Below are 14,299 nucleotides of genomic sequence, written 5' to 3' on the forward strand. Positions count from 1 at the left end.
TTTTGCTTCACAGTTATGTGGGGACAAATTACACTTGTTCAGTCTGTATCTCCTGCTTCGCTCAAGTTATTGTGGCAGCCCAGACTTGTTTAGCTTGGTCTGTTCTGGATGAGCACTGGGTTCTGCTCCCTCCTGGCACCTGCCCTCCTCCCATCTCCAGAGAGCTGCAGGGCTTTAAAAATGTAAATGAAATGGTTAATAGGTTGGAAAATCAATTATAATAAACATTCCTGGTACATAAACTATGTGTAAGTGTGTTTTAAATGAAGTACATTAAAGGCAGTGCTTTTCTTTATTTCTCCTGGCCAGGTCAGGAAGGTCTCAGTGCAGAGCTGCTTGGTTTCATTAAAATGCATGATACCCTGTGCATTAGCTCATGTCCTGGGTCACCAGGAGGCTCTGTTCAGACAAGGTACTCAGGGAAAAAAGCTGCCAGTGCTTGTGGGGGCTGGGGTTATGCTTTGCCCAGCAGGATATGGGCCTTGGCTGAAGTAAGACATGATTTTTAGGGCAGTGGGGAGCTCCCTGCTCCTTTGCTGAGGGATGAATGTTTTGTGTGTCTGGATGGGTGTGGGACTGAGCTGCGGATGTGCGGATGTTGCAGTGAAGGATGGTGTGTGTATTCACATGCTGCCCTGAGAGAGATAAAACCTTCTGTGAAACCATGAAGGAGACTGTGAATAATAGGTGTCAGAAGACCCCAAGCAAATAGCATGGAAGGAGATTCTCCCTTAGCTCTGAGGGGTCTGTTGTACCCCGATGATGCCCAACTTGCTCAGGGAGCCCAGAGCCAGGTGATGGCCCTGGTCATCTTTCCCCACCCCACTTTCTTGTGCTCTCTGCCCATAGGAGACTAGAGAGGAACCTCTTTAACTGCAGCTGCGACATCCGCTGGATCCAGCTCTGGCAGGAGAAGGGCGAGGCGAACCTGCAGTACCAGGAGCTCTACTGCATGAACATGGACGCTGCCATCATCCCTTTGCAGGAGATGAACATCACCCAGTGCGGTAAGGTGCAGCCTGTGCCAGCCTCCCAGGGCTGGGTGCAGGGGGGTGCCAGGAGAGGTGCCAGCCCTCTATGGCGTTTCTGGCTCAACCATTTGCTTGGGGAGCCTGGTGCTGCAGGATCCCACATCTTGCAAGATCAAGAACAGGATGATTGAAGCTGATTTGGTGTAGTTTATGGGTTAAAAATAGAGTATCTGGGTAAATGTGGGGTTGCTGTTTCTGCATGTATGAAGGGATTGGGCGATTTGGGGGGTTTCCTTCATTGAAATGCTATTGCTTAACGAAGTGTGTGTGATGAGCCTATGTGATGGCTTGAGAAAGGATGTGTTTTGTGTTGCTCTTCCTCTGTCTAACAAATCCTAGAGACAGTATATTGTTAAAAGATACTGCCACTGTATCTTTTGTAATTACTCTTAGGAAATACACCTCTATTTTGATTTTTCTCTTGTTTTATTTTTTTCCAATTGAAAGCCTGTGTCTGTAGGGAAGAGTCAGGAGTGACTTTGTATCTCTCTCTCTGCTTCTTGCTGATGTTTAAAAAGAGTCCAGTGGCCTCAGGAGCAACATGAGGCATGTTTAATAGTTAATCCTTTTTTTCCTTCACCTTGTTCGCACATCAGTTGCCTGTTTGGTGTCAGTTTTTGCTCTGCTATTGCCATTACTGGAAAGCATCCCTTGCAGAGTAAGGAGAAGGAGGTGTACCTTCAGCAGAACAATTAAACTGTCTATACACAAGCAGCTGTCAAACTCACGAGCTGAAAAAAGGAGGAAAACCAGTGGTTTTCTTTTCTTCACAGTCATCCTCTGTTCTGGGAATCTCGGTTTACTTCTTGTAGCAGTAGTAGACAAACAGCATGTACATTTGGATTTGCATTATTTATTTATTTATCCAAGTTCACAATGTCCCTTTATTAAGCTCTGGAAATTGGCCAAAGCGTGCCCACATGTGGATGAACTAAAAAGATTGGAGAGAGTGCTGTAATTTCCTTCCCACATGGCAAGAATAATCTGTGAGGATTAGGGTGGGGGAAAAAAGTCCTTAGGGATCAGGGACAGGAAGAGAGGTGGCTCTGTCAAAGGTGGTATTAGACTCTAGGAGACAGCAGCGTGCTGGTTGGGGAACACATGTGCTGATGTGCAGGGTGAGCACCTCTGATCTCCTGGTCTCTTGGAAGGGCAGGGAGCTATGATGATCTGCTCTCCTCTAGAAAAGAATCTGTTCAAGCTTTAGGATGACTCAAGGGATGTTGTAACAACACCCATTTGTCTTTGTCCTTTGGTGCTGAGGGCTGGCATTGCTTGGTGTGGTCATATTTGATACCAGCTCAAGCTGGAGAGACTGTATGTCTCCCTCACATGTCCCTCTCCACTGTTTTCTGCCACCTATGCAGCTTTGCCAGGCCTTGACTTCTGCCTCCTTTTTTTTTTTTTTCTGGCATCCCCCCAAAATCAGTATGATGTTGCTTTCCTCCTGGCATCACTCTGTAATGGCAATGAACGTATGTTTATCCCCATCCATGGCTTTGGCTTGGTGTGATGGGTGCTGCTGCCCAGTGATGGGATGGGATCACTGGTTGGTTCTCCTCAGTCCTGCCTACCCAGTTTGCCCCTATGAACAGCCCAGAAAGTTTCTTCTCTGTAGGAAGGGCTGCCTGGCCTTCTTGCAAGCAGGGCTGCCTTGCTTCATGTTGCAAGGATATTTGGTGCCTGTGGTGGCAAGTAAGGAAGTGGTGTAAATCAGAACCTTCATAAATCATTGAATCTTCCTAACACCACTGAGGAGGAGCAAGGGCACCTTTTATTAGGAGAGCTACAGTTATTATGAGGATTCATCCTTGGCTATCTTCTCTCCTCTGTTATAAATTAGAGGGACACTTTCCTCACCTGGGGTGCTGGGGCACTCTTTGCCTTGTCCCTAGATGTGGGAACACTTTGAATCCTCTCCCATCACCTGCGGCTTCTCCATCCCAAGTGACTGCCCTCGAGAGAAGCTCCTGTGGGAGTAGGAGGTGGGGGCTGTGTGAAGGGAAGGGCAGCCAGAACTGGACCCCAGCTTTTCAATCTAAATGTGACTGGATGCTCTGTTCAGCTGGCACATCTCCAGCGTCTGTATTTCCCCCTATCTCCAAGAGCTCCCCTTCCCTTAGTAGGGCAAGGCTATGCTGTTGCCTCCTGCTACTTATCCCAAGGTGCTGGAGGCTAACTTGGGAAACAGCTTGGCGGGATCTGGGTCCACATGGGTGTCCTGTGGCTGACTGCAGCAAATGCTGCTCCACACCTGAGCACCTTGCTGTTTGACTCTCCTAGACCTCCCTGAGATCAGTGTGAGCCACGTGAATTTGACGGTGCGGGAAGGGGAGAACGCCGTCATCACCTGCAACGGCTCAGGCTCGCCGCTGCCCGACGTTGACTGGACGGTGGCCGATCTCCATTCCATCAACACACATCAGGTAGGGGCATCAGGACTTCAGTGCTGCCTGTGCCCAATGTTCAAGGGCCAGGCAGCTGCTGTGGGTTCCCCAGGTCTGTGCATGCAGGGCAAAGCGTCAGGGAGATGGTGGAGACTGCCTTGAGAAATGGGAAATGGTTGTAGCCAAAGGAAAATTGAGGCTATACCCTATCCCCATGAGAACCTGGGAACTACCTGAAGGGAACGCAACTTTTCCTGTCTCTGGCTGGAAAGTAAAGATAGGATAGCTTTATGTTTTAGTGCTTCCTAATTGAATTAATTCATGTCTCCTCTAATGAAACTACCTATGTACAGAGATGTCTGCAACAGCTGTAGCTGAAATAGGCAGCCAAGCAAGCTTTTCTGGAGCTAAGCCATGTTCATCAGTGCTACGATGCTGCAACTCTCCCCCTCCTATTTTACAAAACACTTCTCACCCAGAACCTAGTTGTCCTTAGAGTTTGCAGACCCTCTCACAAATTATGTGCAACTGGGATCCTCAGCTTCTGGAGGCAGGATCAGGGAGGAGAGAAGCCATCAGACACTGATTGCTGTCTGGTTTTCTCTTTGGGATTTTTAGACCAACCTCAACTGGACCAATGTTCATGCCATCAATTTGACCTTGGTGAATGTCACCAGCGAGGACAACGGGTTCCTGCTTACCTGCATTGCCGAGAATGTGGTGGGGATGAGCAATGCTAGTGTGCTGCTCACTGTTTACTGTAAGTAGCAGCGGAGAGACCTTGACTGTATGGATTCTGGAGAGCTGTTCTGGGATCTGTGTGGATGTGTGGTCACTATGATGTACTGGTTTTGTACCTGTGACATATTGGTTTTGTGGATGAGGATTAGGAGCTGAGCGCAGTGAGGGGGAGGAGGATGCTGGCACAGCGCTCTCTCAAGTGTCAGCTGCTTCCATTAATACAGAAATGAGCACCAGAGTAGGGGAGGAGCAGCAGCAGCAGTGTCATACTGGTGGTGGACATTTCTCCACCAATCTCTTGGAAGATCTAGCAGAGTAAGGAAAAGAGTGGACTAAAACTCTGTTTGCAAACACAGAGTTTTCTCCCTGATGCACATGAGAGGTTAAATGTTGCCCTTGCTAAAGCCCCCATAAATCTTGCCTCTGGTTTCAGGGCTGCTAGAGCTTCCTCTCAGATCTGTTCCTACAAAGTTAAACTGCAAATGCCATGTAAACATGCACATGTCAAATTTCAACTGTTCACTTTCAGCTGTAAGTAGCTAAACTTTTCCTGTGCTTTCTAATATAACTTAAACCTGACCTTAAGAGGAAGTTTACACAGCTTTATGCTCTCAAGCAGCTGAGATTTATTATATGTTGCAGTGTCTGTAATATTTGCCCTTACTCTGTAGTTTGAAAATCTGTCCCCTGCTACCAACCCTGCCAGGTAGAGCAGAGACCCATATGGGATTCTGGCTACTCTTGGTGAACCCATGTGTGTTGCATGTCCAGTGCAGGAGCCACTGTACAGACAAGAGGCCACAGGGGATTGGAAAGAGGAGAGCAGATGCTTTACTACTTTTGTCTTCCTCTCAATAAGTATTGATGGATCGAAGAGTGGAGGTAATTAAAGTCTCTATCAGCTCAGAGGCAATTGGTCATCAGGCAGATGGTTTTTTTGCACTGCTTCAGCATCCTTTTCTCCACACCTTAAACAGCACCGTGCCAAAGCCTGTTTTCACTCCTGTAATCCTTGAAGCTGCTGACAGTTTCTGCTACCCCTTCTTGTTGCCCAGACCCATCACTTGGGCTCTAATTTCATGTTGAAAAGATCTGGGTTTGTGTGTGTAGGTGGCTACTGGTTTTGAATCCTCTATGCCAGGAAGATGTGAGCAAGCCACGTGCAGATATAGGCTTGTGAGTGAAAGGAGGTGGCTGGGACACGGCTGTGTGGTACAGGGTAGCTGGGTGCTCATGGGAGAATTTTTGGTTGCTTCAACCAGCTTGTTTCTTTTACTACCTTCACTGCCTGAAGAAATTCACTGTCTTTTTTTCCAAAAGATGGGTTAAAGTTGGTGTGCTGGTTTTCTTCCTTGTTAGATGCCTCATGGATTGTCTTTGCAGCTGGATGGTTACCAGGAAAAAAGGAGAGTTTTGGGGAAGACCTTTCCCTTTTTGTGTTCTTTGTCTTTGCACAAAACCATTCTAGTCCAGACCTTGCAGCCTTGGAGTTTGGGACCTTAGATGTAGGTGTTGTAAATGGGCTTTCAGATGTGATGTCAGAGCAACATTTGAATTCTTGGGGTGTCCTAGGGCTGGGGGAGGAAGACAATGCATATGTGATAAATTGCAAGTGGAGCCTCTGCTTTTCTTTTTCCTCTCCCACTCTATTCCCTTTTAATTAAAACACCCCTGGAGGGTGTTCGGCGGGTGAGAGCTCCTTTGGGATATTCAGGCAGTCAAAACCCCAAGGACAGGCAGTCTCTGAGGGATGTTTGCTTCCGCAGCTATGCGATCCAGAATCGCTCAGTGCGGCTGGAGAGCCCCAAGGGGCACCTCGCATACGTGTAACGTAACAGTGCCACGTCGCAATGTCCTCCTTAACAGGGACAGGCAGCCTCCCTGTGATCCCTTGAGGGAAGGAGAGCAGCAGTAAGCCTGTAGACTGGGCAACTCCAAGCTTAATTGTTTATGGGCTGGTGAAAGCTCCGTCCCTGCTGTTAATTTGTAGCCCTTGTCCACAAACATCCAAGAACTGGTTCGGATCCTTTTGCTGGGGTGTGTGGAATGGTTCTTGTGACCTAGCAGTGCTGCTTTGCATTCATCCATGGGAAGAGTAGAAGGAGCAAGGGATTTTGAAGATTGCTTTTAATGATGTTAATTTCCATGGTGCGTGGAGGCATGACGTGGGTGGAGGTGTGCTGTGAGCCTGCCATGTTTCTCTCTGCTAGATCCTCCTCGCATCCTTACCCTGGAGGAGCCGGTGCTACACCTGGAGCACTGCATTGCATTTGCAGTGCACGGGAACCCAGCTCCCACCCTGCACTGGCTGCACAACGGCCAGGTCCTTCGGGAGACAGAGATCATCCATATGGAATTTTACCAGCAAGGGGAAGTGTCTGAGGGCTGCCTGCTCTTCAACAAACCCACTCACTACAACAATGGCAACTACACCATTGTGGCTACCAACCAGCTGGGCTCAGCCAACCAAACCATCAAAGGACACTTCCTTGAAAAGCCCTTTCCAGGTAGGACATTCAGTTTATCTCATTAGGGTTGCTTGCAATCCAGATGCTTTACTGTGGTCCCAGCAGTAATCCTTGCACCTAGACACGGCCTCGACAGCCCAAGTTGACCTTTGTCTCAGCAGTGGGTTGGAAGACATGAACTCTGGAGGTCTCTTCTGACCAGTATGATTCTCCTACTTGTGTGCTTTGGTGTTGTAACACTCTAATGCAGAGGGAGACTAGCTGGTTTAGATATTGTGTAATGTATTCTGAAATCCTTTTGTTGGTGAGTTGGTTTTGGGTGTGGTTTTTTTAAGCTCTTTAGAGATTTCAGTGAGAAAAGGATGTAGGTTTGTTCATTTATTTTGGATCTTGCCTGGGCTACCCTGAAGAGGTTGCCCAATTTTTTAAGAGAAAGTTTTCCTCACTGTGATTTCTAGTTATGAGCTAAAGAAAAGGAAGCCCTTTAAAGTGATGCAGCTCTTCATTCTTCTGTTTGTTTTTTTATTTTTTTTTTCTTCCAGCTTGCATCTGTGAAATGATTGTAGCTGGATGCAGCAGTGTCAGGATTGTTTTCTTTCTGAATATGACATGTGCAATTCCAGGCTGACAGGTCTACAAAAGATGCGACGGCTCAATTAGTCGCTTTGCATCAGTTTGCTGGGATTTCTTAACTGCTTGTTTGGAATTCCCTGTTGTACTCCCTTGTGATTCAGGGCTTAACTGGGGAAAAAAAAATAAGGAAAGGAATAATGCATTTGAGGACATGATGAGCCAGCTCTGGGGAGCACAGTAGAGAATGTTTATAGGGTCTTTATCCTCTCTCTGCCACTGCGACACCACACTGGCCATCGTGGAGTTAAGATCTGTGCATGCTGCTGCCTTCAGGAACGATGCCACAAGAAAGTGGCAGCTCTAAATTGGCCCCTGCAGCCCAAGAAAATCCAGCAAAATAGGGCATTTGCTAAATATAGAAAAATACCAATGGTGCTTTCATTTATTATTTATATCACACCATATATGTACACAGAGTTTTCCCACAGGTCAGATATCATAAATGCAAACCCAAATCTCTGCCTTGAAGATCTGACAATTGAACAAATGAGCTGATATGGATGGGAGTGGGAAATTTACATTCAGGCTTCAAGTATGAGGCCTTGTTTGGCTATCTGACCTATTTATATTTTCTGACATTGGGGCAGAAGAGCAGCTTATCGAATGTGGAAAGGCACGGGTTTGCAGTCCCAGCTCTGTCAGGTCTCACCTTTGTGACTCAACTTTCCCATCTGTGAAGTGGGGGCAGCTCTTAAGTAGGTGCTGGACCTCCAGAAAAGGGGGCAGATCTGCTGTTTCAAGGAGCTGATTTTGGAAGTGGATCTGAGCCGTGCTGTGATGTGGGAAGGCGCACTGATGTTTGAAGAACCTTTTTGTGTCAGAGGCTCTGGGAGAACAGGATTGTGCAAAATACATGTAAAATATTGCCCTTGTGATCGCGTCTTCGCCCCCGCCTTGTATGTGTTGCTGGTGTGGAGTACTTACAGACCCATCTCTCAGCAGGAACTGACCCCTTTCCTTTATTTCTTCTGATTCCAAGTCCCAAGTCGTTCCTCACCCTGGCAGACCCTGTCAGCCCAATGCGGGATCTAATTTACTTTCCTTGGAGTCTGTGGCTCTGTCCACTGCCACAGCTGACATTAATGCTCAATACAGCTGACATTTATAATTTCCCATCTGGAGGTAGATTCCTCTAGAAAATGCCACAAACTGAAGGTTCCCCCAGTGTGGTTTGTTCAAGAAGCTTGTATATAGCCATTCACACATGCAGTGGTTTTGCTGTCACTACCCAGGGTGAGATTATTAGTCTTAATTAATGAAGGTGTAGTGCCTTTAAAACTTCCTATCAGCATGGAAAAGGACCAGTGACCATGGTTTTCCTTTAGAATCCCACTGTCTGCAATCTCTTGTTGGTGTGCCAGTTTGTGCTTTCCCATGTTGAGAAGAGAAAGGTGCTGTTAGAAGCTGGGCCTTCTAGGGAGATCACGCTTTTCTATAATGTTGGGGCTCTAGGAGCCAGGCCAGTGGCTTCCAGGATACATTTGTGTCATCTCCTGATAAAAAACTCATTGCATGTTGTTGTTGGCATCTCTACCATAGGATACCATCACCTCATGTAATCCACAAAGGTTGATGTACCTCTTGAGAGCTTGGTTCTTTGGGAATTTCCCACAGAACTCAAGTTGGCTGAAATTTCTTGGCTGGTTTCATGCTTTGAAAAATAGGGTTGAGCATGAATAACTTTGTGGGTTTCTGTTGAATTTGCTTAGTCCAGCAGACAAAAATGGAAAGAGGAAAATGTAGAAGCAGCAAGGGTGTTATGACTAGACTGTCTGCTTTAATGTGGGGGGGGGGGGGGGGAAGTGTGCAAATGAAATATCTTCCTCTTTTTTTTTTCCTCCTCTTGTAAGAAGTAGTCCAGGAAAGTTACTCTTCTGCTTGACTTGAAACAAAAATATTTTTTCAGTTTTGGTTTTTTGTTTGTTTGGGGTTTTTTTCCCCCCTGGTTTGGAAAGCTGTGTTCAGCACCCAGGGGTTGTTTTATACTTCCTTTCCAAACTTCACCTGTACTTCAAGCGTCAATGTTTCAGTGTCCTTCCAGCAGCCCTCAGCAAAGCTGTGTAAACTCCAGTTAATATCAGGCTCAGTTTCTTACATGGGCGAGTGAATTGAAAGCTGACGCTGTTCTCATGCTGTGTAAACTGAGTGTCACAGAGAGCTTTAGACCTCGTCGTCTGGAGCCTTCGGCCAAGCCTTCGGAGCTGAAGGAGCTTTACTGAATAGACTGGAGCACTCAAGTGGCTGACAGCAGGGACTGGTGCAGCTGTCTTGTCCTGGAGCTGCCTCTTGAGCAGCTGCAGTCTCCGTGTCCAGTTTGGATGCTTTCATGAGTGGCTCAGTAGGCTGTTGAGGGAGCTCAGTCTCTCATGAGTGGCTCAGTCTCCGTGTTTAGTTCAGATGTTAGCCTTCATGAGTGGCTCAGTAGGCTGTTAAGGGAGCTGGAGGAAGTGTGTGTGGGGGGAGAGGGGATGAACTCCCTGCGCCAAGGTGGACTGTCCTTCCTGGGAGGTGGTTCTTGTCCCTGCCAAACTTTCTTCCTTGGCAAAATCTGCTGCTCTGCAGTGTGTCCTTCAAGCTTTGCTCACAGGGCTGTTTCATGACCATTCAGAAGTCTCCTTACAGGGTGCTGTGAGTTGTTCTCACTTTTGGCAGTAGCAGCCCTCTGCTCCTGTTTCAGCCTTGCACAGTTATCCCTGCGCACCCTATTCTGGCCTCAGGAACGTCCTGCTGATACATGCACTGCAATTTCAAGTTACAGTTGTCCTACAGGACAAAATATGAAAAACTTAATTTCCTGGGTTCTTGGAGTAGTGGAGTGTGTCTGAGGTGGGTTGGGAATCAAGACCACTCTCCTTTTGCTATGATGCTAACTGTGTTGCTTCTCTCTTTGTCCTTTCCACAGAGAGTACGGACAACTTTGTCTCAAGTAAGTGTCTCCTTGCCTTTTGCATACTGTGGGTGCTTGCTTTTTTGGGGTTCCCCATGTCCCTCTGTGTGACTTCTGTGCTCCTGAAGGAAAAAATAGAAAGACAAAGGCAAGTTGGCAGAGGTTGCACAAACCCCTGACTTTTTCTGCGTGCATGAGCAAGATGGCTCAGGAGCTTTTGGTCAGCTGGGCAATCTGTAGAGCCCAGGAAATGCTCATTTCCCTCTGATGATGTCCTGATAGTGGAAATGACAGTCTTTGAGGTCTTAAAAGGCAGGGCTGGAGAGAAATACTACTGACACTCTAACTGGTTGGTTGTGGTGTAGTGGAAGTGGTTTTAACTACATGCAGGTTGGCCAGTCTCCAAAGCAGTTGTGTGTCATGGCCCATTTACAATATGCTGTCAAGTGTGGACTGGGAGGAGAAGCCAGACTCAAACTTTTGTAGTGTTTCCTCAACAAGATTCTTTCTCTCTTTTTTTTTTTTCCCTTTTATTTTTTCTTCCCCTCTTTCTTTGTTTTCCCTCCAAAAAGCATCTGAGTGACTGTTCCTTTGGATCAAGTTCTGTTGGAGTCAGTCTTGTGTTCAAGGCTACCTATTTGGCCTGGTAGATTTCTGAAAATTCTTGGAGTAGACTCAGGGTGGAGTTGACCCACCCCAGGACACCAGGCACCCAAATGTTTCTCATTTGTAAGGTTAGAGTGACGTCAGTGTTGTCCTGGTCTGTGTCCCCTCTCATGTGCACAGAGAACAATGTGGTTGGTTTTTGGTGCCTCCTGAAGTTGAAAGTTACAGCCTCTGTAAGGGGAGAACTGGATCTCGTTAGGTCTGTCACTGCCATCAGGGATGTGCTGGTGCCTTGGGAGTCCCACAGGAGCCACGTTGAATCTTCTCTTTGGTGTTTTGGTTGCAGTTGGTGATTATGAAGTGAGTCCCACCCCACCGATCACTGTGACCCACAAACCGGAGGAGGACACTTTTGGGGTGAGTCCTGTCCTCTTCTCTGCAGAACTGTTTTGAATGCATTTCTTGCTACTGATGAATCAGTGTTTACATTCCTGTGCAGTTTTGAGATGTTTGCAAGGAAAAATCTCTTCCTTTATGATTCAAGACAGCAATCAGAAGGATTTTGTGCCTTGTGTCAGGCAAGTAAAATACCAACACGAACCATCTGATCCTCTTGGGTCTGCGGTGTGGAACCAGGGAACCCTTTGAAAATAAGGCATCCTGTGAAGCTGCTGCTGGCAGGGTCAGAAATTCTCACTCTAAAAAAGTAGGACCCAGAGAACAAACAAACAGGCAGTTGTGAGTTTCATACTATTATCGAGCTGTTAAGTTTAGCCCTGCGAGGGACTCGGATTTGGCTTGGTTCAATTTTGTCAATGCCAGTTTGCCCTCTTTCCTGCTCTACAGGGCACAGCAAAAAAGAGAAAGGAAAGAAAGTCTACAGCTTATGAGGTTTCCACATTGTCTTTCTTCTGCAGAATCCAGCTAGGGGGAAAAAAAAAAGTGTGTATAAGTATGGAGAAAATTAGCATGTTACACAATTGCTCTTATTCTAGGGAAGTTTTAAGGTCTTGAAACCCACCAGAATGAATAAAACTCAATCCACCTTGGTTTTGGTTCTCATCCAATTGAAACTCTCCCATAACCGAAGTGAAAGCTTTGAACAGTGAGACTGGAGTAATAATGTGCATTGCTTATTAAATATAAAGCACAGAAAACAAGCTGGGGGATGAAAATAGAGCATGGTGAAATAAAAAATTTAAAAATATCGTAGCTTAATGTATCAAGGGCAGGGAAAAGGGTTGCAAAATGAAATTACTTTTTCTTGGTTAAATGATGTATTTTCTATTACAGCAGAATAGAGTTTTGTAAAAGGAAGAGAAGTCTAAATGCATCACAAGACCCAGTGCAGGAGAACAATTGGACAAATGCCAAATAAATTGTTGTTTACATCAATGCAATAAAAGTATCTCAAGCAAAGACTTGAAGGAATAAATATTCATAAATATTAAAATAAGTCTGGGATTGTAAACCCTTTAGGGCAAGGAGGTTTTCTTTCCTCTGCTTGTACACTTAGCACAGTGGAGCTGCAGTTTCAGGGAAAGGCTTTGGACACTGTTGTAGTATAAATATTTACTACTAAAAACTACAATAAATTGAGAACTAACACTTTGAGGCTTTAGGAAAACCAAGTGTTTTGTGGGGGGAAAAAACAGTTCTACTTAATTTATTCTGTTTTTCTTTTTTTGTGTCGTGTTATTTTCCTTCATTCTTTGTTCTGAGGGATGTTTGGATGGAGACACAGTTGCTCTTGTCTGCTGCTCCTGTGTGTTCCCAGGTTGGGTTGGTACAGCTTTAGTGTTGTGCCACTGTGACACAGTGGGGATATCCCAAATGGAAGCTCATGATGTGGTGCAGTGAAGGGAGATCCCATGCATTGGAGCAGAGGTCCTCCTATGAAGATGTATGGAGTGAGAAGCTGGGGAGAACTGGTGCCTGAACATCGTTGCTGATAGGGAGATCCCAAACCTCCCAGTCCTGCAAATGGCCTGTGATGCTTCCAAGCATTTGTTTACATTTCACTTATATTTTCCTCTGCAACTGATATCCATGGGGCTGCAGCAGAGAATATGAGCCTACGGACATGTTAACTGGACGAGGAGGTGCTGTATTTCCATTCTAGACTCCTAAATTCCTCTGTCTTGACTCTAAGGCTTTTTCTTTTCAGGTTTCCATAGCAGTTGGGCTGGCAGCTTTTGCTTGTGTCCTCTTGGTCGTCCTCTTTATTATGATCAACAAGTATGGCCGGCGGTCCAAGTTTGGGATGAAAGGTACGTGCAGTTGCTTTTCTCTAGCAGGAGGCACCTTCCAGGATTGCCCGGCTCTTATAGCACACGTGGAAAGGTGTTGTGGTTTGATTCCTACGTTGTCAGTATTGGGTCAAAGGCTTCTAAAGAGAACGTTGTCCAGCCCTCTTCTGTTGAGAGAGGTGGAGATAGACAGCTGATGGTTCTCACCTGTATGTGCTTCTGCAGGGCAAAATATGCATGTGTTCTCCTTGTCAGTGCAGAAGTTGCCCAGAAGAGCTTTGAGCCTGATTCCCCTGCCATATGTTGAGGGAATGGTACTCAGGAGAGCATGTTCTTGGATGAAATCTGTTTTGCAGACCTGGTGACACATGGGTTTCCCCTTGTGTCACACTGGGTGTGAAGGGGGAACAGAAGGATGTGAAATTGGTTTAGGTTCTGTGGAAAGGCAGGTCCCCCCATTCTGTGCCTGTCTGTGAATGGTGACTGAGATGCTGCTCTAAGTTTGTAAGGTCTATGCTGGGAAAGCAATTGCTGACCTCTCAGCGATGTAGAAGGTTTCTTTCTGCTGTCTCTCTGGTGGAAAGCTTCCTCCTCTGCATCATGAATAACCACTTTAGGAGCTGTTTCAAGTGTCCTTGGTAGAGACTGGAAAGCAAGAAGACGTCTGACGTTTGCCAGGCAGAGCTGGTCTCCATCCTACCAATGCCAGCACCGTGATGTGATAGAGCTACTGCCAGAAGTAGATGACTCTGTGCCATCTGCTTTTTGTGACTCTGCTGGTATCTCCAGTTGGGCAGCGTTGGTGGTGCCCAGTGAAGGCTGGAGGAAGAGCCTTCACATGACAAAGTAGTTCCCAGGCTAATTGGTGGCTCATGCAGCGTTTGAAGCCAGATTTTGACAAACATGAGCTTCTTCCAAGGCTGCTGAGCTGCAGCTTGTTTCCTGGCCTTGCTGGGGTCTGTGTTGCAGGGCAGGTTGGTAGGTTTAAGTATACTGCTGGTGCTTGCCTAGGGCTTTGTTTGCTTTACAGAGACATTTTTTGAGTAGGTCCAGATGGGATTCTGGCTATAGTTTCCCTTGTGCATCCTATGGAGATCGAAGACAGGACATTTAATTAAATAACAAATCTTCTACACCAACTTAGCAATATTTAGTCCATATGTCCAATGATAAGAACCATCTGGTAGGGTGTACTGACTGGTGGGTGGAGTAGAGGAATGGAAGACATGGTTCCTGGGATCAATTCCCAGCTCTTTTACTGACTCACTTAGTGTCCGTAGGCAATTAGCTGTCTTAA

At 46.4% G+C, this 14,299-nt stretch overlaps 1 protein-coding gene across 4 annotated transcripts in view; it reads left to right on the top strand.

The window, feature by feature from the left end:
- The window catches only part of NTRK3 (neurotrophic receptor tyrosine kinase 3), a 212,273-nt gene that overhangs the window by 60,717 nt on the left and 137,257 nt on the right, over window positions 1-14,299 (top strand). For 2 of the 4 annotated variants that reach the window (XM_084267860.1, XM_084267862.1), the window contains exons 5-10: window positions 850-1,007; window positions 3,315-3,457; window positions 4,037-4,178; window positions 6,370-6,666; window positions 11,061-11,170; window positions 12,921-13,023. In XM_084267860.1, the coding sequence (XP_084123986.1) occupies window positions 850-1,007; window positions 3,315-3,457; window positions 4,037-4,178; window positions 6,370-6,666; window positions 11,061-11,170; window positions 12,921-13,023 (953 nt within the window). The remainder of the gene's footprint in view (window positions 1-849; window positions 1,008-3,314; window positions 3,458-4,036; window positions 4,179-6,369; window positions 6,667-11,060; window positions 11,171-12,920; window positions 13,024-14,299) is intronic. The other 2 variants (XM_084267859.1, XM_084267861.1) reach the window with 1 other exon arrangement.

This window comes from Gallinula chloropus, assembly GCF_964237585.1.
Source record: "Gallinula chloropus genome assembly, chromosome: 9".
NCBI classification, from domain to species: Eukaryota; Metazoa; Chordata; class Aves; order Gruiformes; family Rallidae; genus Gallinula; species Gallinula chloropus.